The sequence below is a fragment of the Nothoprocta perdicaria genome, unplaced genomic scaffold (genome assembly GCF_003342845.1).
Source record: "Nothoprocta perdicaria isolate Ctin4 unplaced genomic scaffold, notPer1 scaffold_121, whole genome shotgun sequence".
Lineage (NCBI taxonomy): Eukaryota > Metazoa > Chordata > Aves > Tinamiformes > Tinamidae > Nothoprocta > Nothoprocta perdicaria.
This window is the reverse complement of record NW_020454328.1, coordinates 143,944-155,538: the sequence shown is the minus strand read 5'-3', so window position 1 is coordinate 155,538 and position 11,595 is coordinate 143,944. Positions and strand designations below refer to the sequence as shown.

At 43.1% G+C, this 11,595-nt stretch overlaps 1 protein-coding gene across 1 annotated transcript; it reads right to left on the bottom strand.

The window, feature by feature from the left end:
- Nucleotides 1-453: 453 nt before the first annotated feature.
- METTL2A (methyltransferase like 2A) lies at nt 454-11,420 on the bottom strand. Its single transcript, XM_026054509.1, has 9 exons — nt 11,326-11,420; nt 9,950-10,041; nt 6,358-6,716; nt 5,327-5,376; nt 4,781-4,841; nt 3,549-3,688; nt 2,826-2,932; nt 2,548-2,613; nt 454-1,193 (listed from the first exon to the last, which is right to left on the bottom strand). Exons 1-9 carry the CDS (start codon nt 11,418-11,420, stop codon nt 1,042-1,044), a joined length of 1,122 nt encoding a protein of 373 aa, XP_025910294.1. The 3' UTR covers nt 454-1,041.
- Between the last annotated feature and the right edge of the window lie 175 nt (nt 11,421-11,595).

Genomic DNA, 11,595 nt, shown 5'->3' with positions numbered 1-11,595 from the left:
ACCATAGGTCTTGCTGCCTCGAGAGCTAAAACAAGGTAAGAGGCATCAGGCAAGAGTCAGGATAACGGAAGAGAAGACAAACTGCAGTTACTTAATAGTGTAACAAGTTCTTCAGATCGGGCACATGACTTTCTCAAGACTGATTTGTATTCACCCAACCAGCCTTGGAAAGTCCTGCCACAAAATTTATTCTAACACCTGCTGCAGCACACTTTAAAAAAAAAAAAAAAAAAGCAAGCTGAGATAAAAGATACTTGCTGTCAAAGGTAGAAGAATACCTCCAGAAAGCCACACTGTTGGCTTTCTCTAAAAAATTAAACGTAAGTGGTAGACTTTCTTCAGATTTCTTAAAGACAGATGGATCTTCCTTTATGTGTAAAGCATCCCAACTGTCTGCCAGCTTCTTAGATGAACATCCCTGTGGACAGTAATAGCAAGGCAGCAGCATCTGCCTTCTCTGCAGGTCACCTGCACACCATGAAGCTCCCATGATGGTGCTAGCACAGAGAAGCTCCCATTCTCTCAGTTCATGTCCTCGCTTGGTGTATTTTAACATCTGGATGTGCACAAGCCCAAATGACTAGAAGAGAGCTGGATAAAACACGCTGGCTAAGGAATACATATCAGGCCTGGTGACCAGTTGCAGAAAAGAGTAGATACACATTTTGCACACTTTTGGCTCCCAAGACAAGAGCTCACAACACACAGGTGAGGCAGAAGGCATCCTTCTATTTCAAGAGGAAACCCAGAAAAAGAGCGACTTGTTACTCAGCTTGCTCAGCTGCTGTAAGACAGTAGACAATCATTTCTTTATTAAAATTATGAATTATTTTTTTTAAAAAACAAGACCGCTAGCGAGACACTAAGCACTGCTCAGTCTCAGAGMATTCCTCCTCAGCACAGCGCACTTGACGTGACAGAAGGCATTGCCAAAGGCACTGAGGTCCTGTGTGCGCTGGCCTTCCTCTCACCACATCCCACCAGGAGGAGAAACTGCCCATAGGTGTGGAAAAGCTGCCACCTAAAACATGCTGCTTTTCCTCACGGCCGGGGGACAACAGCTTTGCGGTATTTGCACTGGATCCACACTCGATACATCGTCATTTGCTTCCCACGGTTCACCTGCAACCGCCGATCCACCAAATTCTGGATCTTCTCCAGCCCAGCTGTTGTGAAGAGATCATCTAATTCATCTAGAAGCAGACAGCAGGAAATTAAAGATGCTATACCTTCATTTAACTGATACCTACTCATATTGGGGGCTAAATTGAATTAAAAGACTGGTGAGAAGAAACTCTCAGGCTCTGTTTGACAGGTAAATGCAAAAATCACACAGGACTTCACTATTATATTATGGATTGATTAAGATTGTTATCTGGTTTGCCTTGAGTTTACCTTCTGCTAATGAAAGAAAGAAGTATTCGGACGACAACTAGAGTTACAGAGACTGGACAAAGGGAAAACCACAGTTCCAGACAGGGCTACCGCCTCTAATAACCAATTAAGGGGGCATATTCTGGCAAGTAGGAACAGCTCCCTCCCTGCCCCCTGTTTCTAGAGGGATTTCAGAACCTGTAAGAGCAATGAACAGGATCAGACCTATTCTTTTAAAATGGTGTCACTAAGATTTGTGCTATAGGGGCTAGAGAGGAACTGGATTCATTAAAGTTTGGTTGGAAAAAAATCCTTAAAAAAACACACCAAACTGGGGCCCAATGAAAGCACTAAGAGCCCTCCAGGCTGCAACACTTTTACTGCCAGGTATTCCTGACCAAGCAAATAAGTACCATAGTGCCCCAGCATACCAGCCATGGGCAAAGCCAGATTGAGTCCTGCTGAGCAGCCTGAGAGCTAGTTCAACTGCAGCCGGCGAACACGTGATTCGTATGGGGTTTCTGTAGAAAAAGGCTAACAGGTCCCAGCTTGTGCTCTTTTATCAGATGCCTGCCATAGTGAAGCATTTGCCAGACATGCATTAAACATTAATATTGTTGTGACAAACAAGCCTCACACAGTGAGGAAGGGAATTAGTTCATGGCAGTCCAGCCATGAACTCTAAAAAGTCTAAACTCTGAAACTGACCATGAAAACGGGCCTCAGTGGAGCTGACTGGACACACAAGTTGGTGGGAGGTGGACAGAAACACAATCCATGTTGAACAAGGAGCATCAAAAAAACTGGGAAGGCTGCCTCAAACCTGTGCCAAACCGCACTCTTCCTCTTCCCTCCTATGAGCCCAGTAAAGTTAAAAGAGGTTCCTTCAAGTGGTGCCCATCTCCCTCCATCCTCCTGAGGCGATAGRATGCAATCCCACCCCTCCCAGTGTACCAAACACACTGATCTTACTTTAAGATGTTTCTCCACTAAATGAGAAATGCACCATGCCATATTCTTATCAGTAAGTGACAGGCCCAGGTCCCTGGGCAATCTTCAGAGGCTAAACTTTTCATACTGCTCTAGGAAATACAGGCCAGTGGTAAACATTCAGAGCACAGCGGGGGAAAAAATGTAAAAAAAGAGTGAGATGGATGTTTTCTAGGCTCCTACCTTGTGTGAAGAAGTAAACTCTGGTGCCATCACCTCTCACATAGAAGTTATCAGACAGACATTGACCTTAGGGCAAGAAGGATTTAAACAGTTACCAGCTATCATTTAAAAATCAACAACTGCTATCCAACTGCACATAAAGACAAGAGGCACTTCTCCCAGCGCATGCTGTGCTTAAGGGGATTTAAGGAGCTGCTTCCTAAGGAGGGCAGAGACTCTTCCAGAGAAGCATCATCTATTACTGATCTGGCAAGACTTCCCAGGGGAAGAGAAAATACCTTTCTTAAACCGAAGCTGGGCCAGGTCGTAACGGCCATAATCTCGTAATAAAATCATTCCTCCTGGCTTCAGAAAGCGACTCAGTCTTTTAACAACACCCTGCATCCTGGGGAAAGACCAAACAGCAGCACTCAGCGCCCTGCAAAATCATGCTCATTTCCACTGTGTATTAAATTAATTCAGCTCCACAAAAAGATACACAAAATTTTATATGTGTTTGAATCTCTCATGAAAAGCTACTGAAAGCCAGCATTTTTCTGAGGTCCCTCAGACTTAGGTAGATGGCTTGGCCTGCTTGACACTCTCCCTGACACTCCTGTTCTGCTCTTTTCCTACAAGCACAACTTGGCCTTTTGCAGCAGGGTTTAATTGCTTTCACTTATTACAAAAATACCTCCACTGTTTTTTTTTCTTATTTTATAAAAAAACAAAGAGAACATACAAATGTTGCAGAATAAAAACAAGAGAACAGACTACGCCTTTTGTTTGCAAATTTTTAGGTCCCAGGCATAGGTTAACAAATTTTTCATAAATTAATAAGAAGCCTTATCCAAACTGAATGAAATGGAAGAATGTGCACAGCATGGCAAGTACTTCCTAGCGTTCACTAGGAAAACTAACCAAATTTTACATTGGCTACATTGTTTTAAAATTTCCCTATTAAGAAGCTCCAGTTCCATATGCACCGTTTTCTGCTATCACAGGGAATTATTAGAACTTACTTCTCTGGGAGAATCGCTGAGAGGACAAAAATAAGAATAACAATGTCGAGACTCTCTTCTGGCATTGGGAAAGGACTTTGGTCATCACATAGGTCATGGACAAATGCCAAGCAGCGTGAAGAATCGTATTCTGCATTGGTCTGTAATTAATAGGAGAGATTTGAGAGGAGACATTAGCAGATCATGATCTCAGTGTTATCTGGGCATAGGAGCATTTTAACTTTCTGTAATAAAACAGGATGTCCAAAGACCTGTTTCGGCCTCCCTGGACTAACTGAAATGTATAGTGCTATTCTAAAGGAGGGCAGTGTCCTCAGGGAATAGGGTGCACTGGGAGAGATCAATACACACTGGAGATTTACACAGAGCTTTGAACTTTTTATATTCAGTCAAACAGTAGTGCCAAAAAAGTTCAACTAGATTGAGGGATTATTGCAATTTTATGGTCAGATTTCCCACTAACAGAAGTTATACACAAGGGATTTACACTGTTAAACTGCAAATTTTTACAGGAGTGAGTGTGTCAGGGCGCCTCTCTATATCCCAGAAAGTAACGTTCATTTAATTTAAAGTTTTTTTTTTTTCCTCTAAAGGTGCTCTATGGATTGTAGCCAGCATCACTAAGCAGTGCTTGTGATAGTTTAGAAGGTGAAATGTCATGCTGCACCTGCTGCTGTATGCCCCACCTCACCTCCTGGAATGACTGATGACATTTCATCCTCCATATTCTCATTTTGGGTCAGAACAGAACTCTGTTAGCAAGATTTGTCATTTGACTAAATCCCAACYAGCTCCTCTGCAGAGTGGTACCCTCCTCAGCTGCCCACGCAGAAGCAATTAGCCCATGTTCCTAGAACTGCAGTGGCAGCAGGGCACACACAAATCAAAACCAACTTCATTTGCTGTTAAAAAATAGCCTGAATGCTTTCAAGGTTCAGCAGTTACTCAATTAAAAGAGCACTGGATTTAGAGAAGTGCTGCCAGACACAGAGGAAAGGAAATCTGGTTGACATGTCTGCTGTCAATACAACATTTTGTGAACTCCCTCTTCCCTCATCTCTACAATCCTTGATGGCTTATTTTCCACATTTACCAGCACCATGGGTCAGCACCAGGGCTAGCTAACGCTAAACTGCAAACAGAGCTAGACTGGTGGCACCTATGGAATCTTTGTGTTAACGTACAATTGGCACCAAGTACTTACTACCTTCAGAAGTCACCGTTGAGTTTACCTGGACAAGATCCACCGCTACTGTAGAAAAATCACAGCAGTAAACAAAAAGCCCTGGGTCACTGAAATAAATAAAAGAAAATATCAACATTTGCATAAAGGTGCTCCAGAAAATCAGCAAAGTGTCCTGAGTGCACAGAACTGGGAGGCAGAAATCCTCTGTTTTAAACTTTCTCTGCCAATGATCTTTTGTGTAATATCTTGAAGATCATTTTGCTCTTTCATGCCTCTGTTTTTCTCATACACAACTGACTGCTCACAATTCTACCAGGAGAAACTGGTAGTCTACTGGAAGCCTGTATTAAAATGCTTTGAGAATGAGACATGTAAACTAGCATCAAGATTTGCTGGTTGCATTCTAAGACCAAAGATTTCCAAGCTCAAAACATCGTCATCTGAAGTCACATATCACAACCGTGTGTCTACCCTCTTCTCTATGAGAYTGTCTATTCTAAACACATGCAACACATTTCCAATTGTCTTTTTCAATTGTTTTTTTAAGAGGTTGGTATACCATGCAAAGAAAATCCTATGGAGAAATACTTACTTGTTGGTTTGCAAAATTGGGAAAACTGTATTTCCAGCACCACAGCCAACCTACACAAAGTTATAGATACATAGTTAAAAATGCTTCCTCAGCATGTTCCATGCAGCTGATTTCAAATCATCTCTCTACAGCCAAGCAACAAAAAACAACTCACCAGTAACAACTGAGTATAGCAATGAGCATCTGCAAATCTCACTGCAGGATCTGACTGTGATCAGCTCTGGGGAGCAGACGTACATATAATCATTTGTGGGAAACCACTAAGTTCCCCCACTTCTGGCAGGGGTCTAACCAACAAGCTAGATATTGTTACTCTTCTTGAAAACTGTTATTGCTGGAATCCCAAGCGTAACAATCAGAGTGAGTCACTGAAGCAGGGGCAAAGGCCATGGGTTAGTTGCATTCCCTTCCATACAAAGACAAAGCAATGGAGAGAGGTTTGCTTTATTATTCCCTGCTCTTTCAGAGTTTCCTTCACTAGAAGGCTCTTCCTCAAGTTGCAACTAGGTCTGCAGTGACTTTTCCTTATTATTCTACTTGTTCCCATTTGAAAAGAAGACGGCCTACACAATTGGGTTTGGGAATTTTGTTTCTGAACGTTTGAGGAATCAGTAAAATTGAAATGGATGGAGTAGAAAACACCAGTGATAAACTTCAGTGACAGAAAGCACTGAAAATATTCACGTGAGACACAAAAGCCACGATAACTCAAGGACATGAAAGCCTGAGGAAGTTTCAAGGACTCGGATCATAAATAAAGTATAAATCTAAACAACACTTTCCGCTCACTCTCCTTGAAAGGGCAGAGTTCCCAGAGAATGCAAAGCATTTGACAAAAACAGGGGTAACTACACTCAACAGACTTCAGAGATGTGGCAGAGCAAAAGGTCTTTACCAGCGCTGAGAAACCCAATGTTCAAAAATCCTACCAACTTTTCTGAGATAATCATGATATACCACAAATGGCAAACGAGTCAGGGTTATTTTCAAATTGTAAGGACCAAGGAAAAGTTTCCTTTCACAGACATTACCTCTAATATACGGTAAGCTGCAGAAGATCCTGGGTAATCTCCATCACTTGGATTCGGCTCACTGTGTTTCTGGTTAGCTGACTGCTGTGTGCAGAACTTGGGTGTGCTTTCCATGAGGTTTAACTGATTCTCTGCCCTGGTTTCCAATGAGCAATGTCCATTTTCACAGCTTCCCAGTCCTTTGTTGTTGGATTCCTCTTTGGCACATCTGTACTCAGAAACTTCATTTTGACTTGGATTTCCATTCGGGGCTAGCTCAGGAAATTCAGTGAACAGCCAATGTCTGTCCTTGAAGAAGCCATTTTCATGGATTCTATAAAACTCATCCCAGTACCTGTTAGCGTTCACCTCATACTCCTCTGTAAATACAAACAAAAATGTCACCAGTCAGATCAGAAGGTCCCAGAGTTTAATCAGTTCAGACAGTCAGCATAGACATCTATTCTACAATCTGTTTTAATAAGCAGGGTTATTGATTGAGAATCACCTTGATTTAAACTGGGCCACCGCACATGAACACTCAGGCTGCCTCCTCACAGTCACTTCATTAGGAGTAGAAAAGACAGATGAAGAAATTGTCTGTCTTCTGGTAGGATTTAAAAGAACTTGGCAACAGAAACAGCCTCTTTGATGATGACCGGCATGAGGAAATCCAAGTTTTTCCTCCATCTCTAACGCTAACTCATCCAATTCACCAGAGCAATTTGCTTGAAAGCTCGTGATGCTAAGTGTCAAACAGTTACAACTTCTTAGGAATTCTTTGACAGTTGCCTGGAGCTGAAGAGCTCCTGTCTGACAGACTAATCAGTATTTCAAATAGAGAAACAGAAAAGTTAGTCAACTACACATGCATGGCCTAAAGCTCAATTAGTGTGTGCACAATACTAGAAGATTAGAGGATAGCAGGTTTTATAGAAGTACCGCTACAATCCAGTCCACAGCATTTTGCTTTCCACAATTTTGTGCAGGTTAAAATAGCAGGTATTTATGAAATCACAAACAAAGAGAGGGATCAAAAACAGTGATCACTGTCCTCAGCCTTAAAGTACCAGTGTAGAGCTAAGGTGAATAAATTAATGCTGATAAGAATTAACTTCATAAGCAAGCATTATTGTTCTCACACAAACTGGATCTATTCCAGTAGAAGGCTGAAAGAACTCTTACAAAGTCATGACCTAAAGAAATTAGAATCACCTGCAGAACTCCTTCCATACAACTCCTTCCATACAACATCAATGGCATAGGCTTTCTGACCTGGGAAATGAAAGCTAATTATAGCATCTTATGCTTGTAATCAGCTAGAAGTATTTACATCAAGGGCCACAGATCACAGCTGCATTTCAATAACACGCAACTCCTTAGTCATCTTTGCAGCATCAAGTTCATTAAAGAATGCAAATGATTCCCCTAGAATTAAGAGGGAAGCCTGTATGTGAGAATGGACAGCCTCTCTCCAACCTCTACTCAGAATAAGGTTAAGAAAAAGAGTAGGTATCTTAAAACTATACCTAAACGACAGATTTAGTTAGTTTTTCTGAGAAGAACATGTCTTTAGAGGATATGAGAAGGAAGTCAGTACTTCGAAAAAATACATATCTTCAGCCAAATACTGAAAAATGAATTGCTTTAACAGAAAGTAGAAAGTCAGCCCTATTTATATTTTTAGTAGGATCTATCTCTGAAGCACCAAGATCTATATTATAAATAAATCTCTTTAACTCAATTACACGGATTTATTCCTTTTAAGAAGCCTTGGCCTTAAACACTAAGGCTAAAGAAATTTTAATGTCTGATATTGGACTACAGCAGAAACATTTATGCCATGATCTTATCATACCTCCAAATAAGCAGGGTCAATCAGTTTAATATCAGAGATACTGAGATACTCAAGGAGCACTAATACCAGAGGAAGAAGTGCTACTTATCCAGTCCCTGGTGCTGAATCCAGTCCTGAAAYGTCACTGCTTCCTTTCCTTGTAGGGATACACCAAGCTGCTGGGGCTGGAAATGCTCTTTCAGCTAACAAATATACAAAATCCTGATTCCTGCTGGTCCCATGACCATCTCTGATACAGGATAGTTACCATGAGCAATTTTCCAACACAGCCATTTTGAAATACTTAAGTTTTGCCACAGTATAACTCCGAACAAGACACTGCGCTCTTCCATTGTTAAACTACTGTGATATTCTGTTGGATGCTCCTGAACAGTTACTATGCTCCCAGAACCTTCATTTAAAGCTCATTTACCTCACGGGCTAGTGTTTTCAAAGCACTGAAATAAAGGATCAGTAACAATATACATGCAAGAAAGCAAGGGCCAGCTGATATAGATCATGCAAGAAACACATTTAAAGCTCACAATGACCAAAAGAATCTTTTAGTCTGATTTCTTGCATAACTTAATCCAGAAACATTCACATATTTGCTTTAAGATTCTTTTTTGTGGCATTAACTCATGGGGACAGTGCCGTGGTAGCTAGTTTTCTCCAGAGACTTTCTTGATAAGGAGCCCTGACCTCTCCACTTGTCTTTGCAAAGACGTTCCCAAAGTCAAACTCACCCTTTCACACTGCACAAGTGGTGCAAACAAAAATAACTGTCCATGACAGACACAAAGAGAATCAGAGAACCCCTGAATTACATGGAAGCAAATTACAGAGCCTCAAAAGAAAACAAAACACTCTTCCACTCCTTTCTCTGTTTCCAGTCAGTAGATACAACTTCTACATAGCACACAGAACTTCTCTTCTTCAGAATATAGTCTGACAGCCCAAGCAGCCCACACAATAATACAGCTACAATGACCAATAGTCTGACTTTGGTCTTCTCCTTGGACATTTTTGACTCTCGAAATACTAGACCTCCAGGCACATTTGGCTGGGCTGGTTTCCCTAAGTTTGAGCCACCCCATTGTCTCCACATGCTTCCCATTGAATGGAAGCCATCAAAATTTGACTGGCCTCCATTGTTCAGTCTGGAAAATACATCATGAAGACCTGACAAACTGTTCTAGCAGCAAATTTCTCCACAATTTCATAGTTGTATATAGGTTCTCAAAGCGTGACAGACAACATCCTTTAATGTTAACCAGATTTTAAAATGAACTCAGCACAATGGGTATCACAATGAAAACTGCTGGATACTTCTGGGAAACCAAGAAATTAGAAGGGTTGCTCTTTGGTATAATTAAASTTGCTATTGTGAACACAACTGGAAGCTATATGGGATGTGTCTGAATAACTGCAATCATGTTGAGCATCGCCTTACAGACGACACACACAATTTAATTTGAACAAAAGGAGCGGATCCATCCTCGAGCTCGGCAAGACATAACAAGCTCAAATCAAACAACTCCTTTATTGTTCCAAAGGATGGGAAGCCACTTCACCACCTTTGGAAGAGACTGGATGGTATCAAGCAGGTGTGGAAGAAAGAGGCAACATGAACCTACTCTAGAGCAACTTCTACCATATGTTTTTGACTATAGAGCAGTGCACCTTTAATTTGATTCAGATAAGCTTTGTATTATAGATGTATGGACATCCCTTAAACCAATTTGAGGAAAGTATTAGAACAGTTTCTAACAGTACCTTTTTTATCCTGTGGCAATAGCTGTGAGCTGTTCTCTTGAACTTTACTTCTGGCATTGGCTTCCTGCTCTTCTGACCACTCCACATTATCCCTGTTGTAAAAAATAAGGTGAACTACTCAGCTAGGAATGGCAGAGACAAGAAAAGAGGAAGGTTAATTCCATACAGTTCGTGGAATTGACACTGTGGAGCTTTTGCAAAACCTCTCTAATTTTAGCTTGGTACCAATATAACGGTATAGTCACTGTATAAGGAGGATGCACGGTTCTGAAAGAACCATGAGCTGGAGAGGATCCTAAGAGGCATCCCCATCCTTTCTCCTGTATGATACTCAGCTACTTTTAGAGGAATTATATCATTACTACAGAACTCGTGAGGACACTCAGCATCAGTGTGTCTTCTTGGTGCTAAACACCACTTCTGTCTCAGGGAAGAGCTCCTAAAAGGTGACCACCAGCCAGGAGCTCACGTGTTTCTGCTCAAGCAGGTCCTCAGAACGCATGGTTTGATTTACCTGCTCTAGAAAATTCCATTTTCTTCCTTGAGTTCAGAGAAAGGAACAACAGCAAAGGCTATTTAGGAGTCTTACACTAATATTAAATTCAATTAGGAGAAAAATACACAGGATGCTTTAAAGCATTAAGAATCTGTTAATGACTTAAATGCACACACAAAATTGTGTAGTCRTTAAAGTGAGTCATTCAACCTTTTTTTAAATTAAAACAAGGGAATGAAAACACAGAACACAAGGATCAAGCAGCATTCTTCTAGCCCCAGGATGAATGAGTCTTTTGATATTACCTCACAAAAACATAGACTTTAGCATTAACACCGTGAAAAATCAGATTACTAGGAAGGAGCCTTCTCAGCAGGGAAGTCCTGTTGAGGATGCGCTTTCACAACGTACCTTTGATACAGCACTGTCCCCACATGAACGACAAGCCAATGCACGCACTCACACACACACACACACACACACATCGCTTTATTACAAATGAAACACTGACGACCAGGGCCACCCTGCTCCAAGCAGGCATTGCCTCTCGCGGTGAGCGGTGCCACCACGGGGCAGGTGACGTGTCCTCCCTTCGGGCCGCGCCAGCTGCTGCCACGCGCCGAGAGGAGGAGAAGGAAGAAGATGAAGAGAAGGAGGAAGAAGAGGCGGCGGCGAATGGTGGAGGAAGAGGAGGTGAGCGGTAGGGACCCACTTAACGGCACGGCCGCAAGGGGCGGCCTAGGGCGGGCCGGGCCCGGCCCTGCTCCGGGGCCTCCGCGCAGCCTCCCGCCCCCTCCGGGGCTCTGCCCCGCTCTCTCCCCGCCGGGCCGCGGAGCCCCCCGCCCCGGGGGCAGCGCGCGCGGGGAGCGGCCACCCTCACCACGCGTTGTGCTGGAAGAGGCGGCCGGGCTCGGTGAGGAAGCGCGTCCCGAACGGCCGCCGCTTCCCGGTCGCCGCCTCGCTGGGCGCCGCCATGACGGGCCGGAAGCGGAAGTGCCGCCCAACCCGAGAGCCACCGGGGCGGGAGGGCGGCAGCTACGCCCGGTCCGGCGCGCGAGCCGGTTCTGCGCGGCGCCACCGAGCGGCCACGGGGGCGAGCGAGCCGCTTCCCGCGCTTTATTTCCCGCAGCGCGGCCCCTTCCGCCGCTTC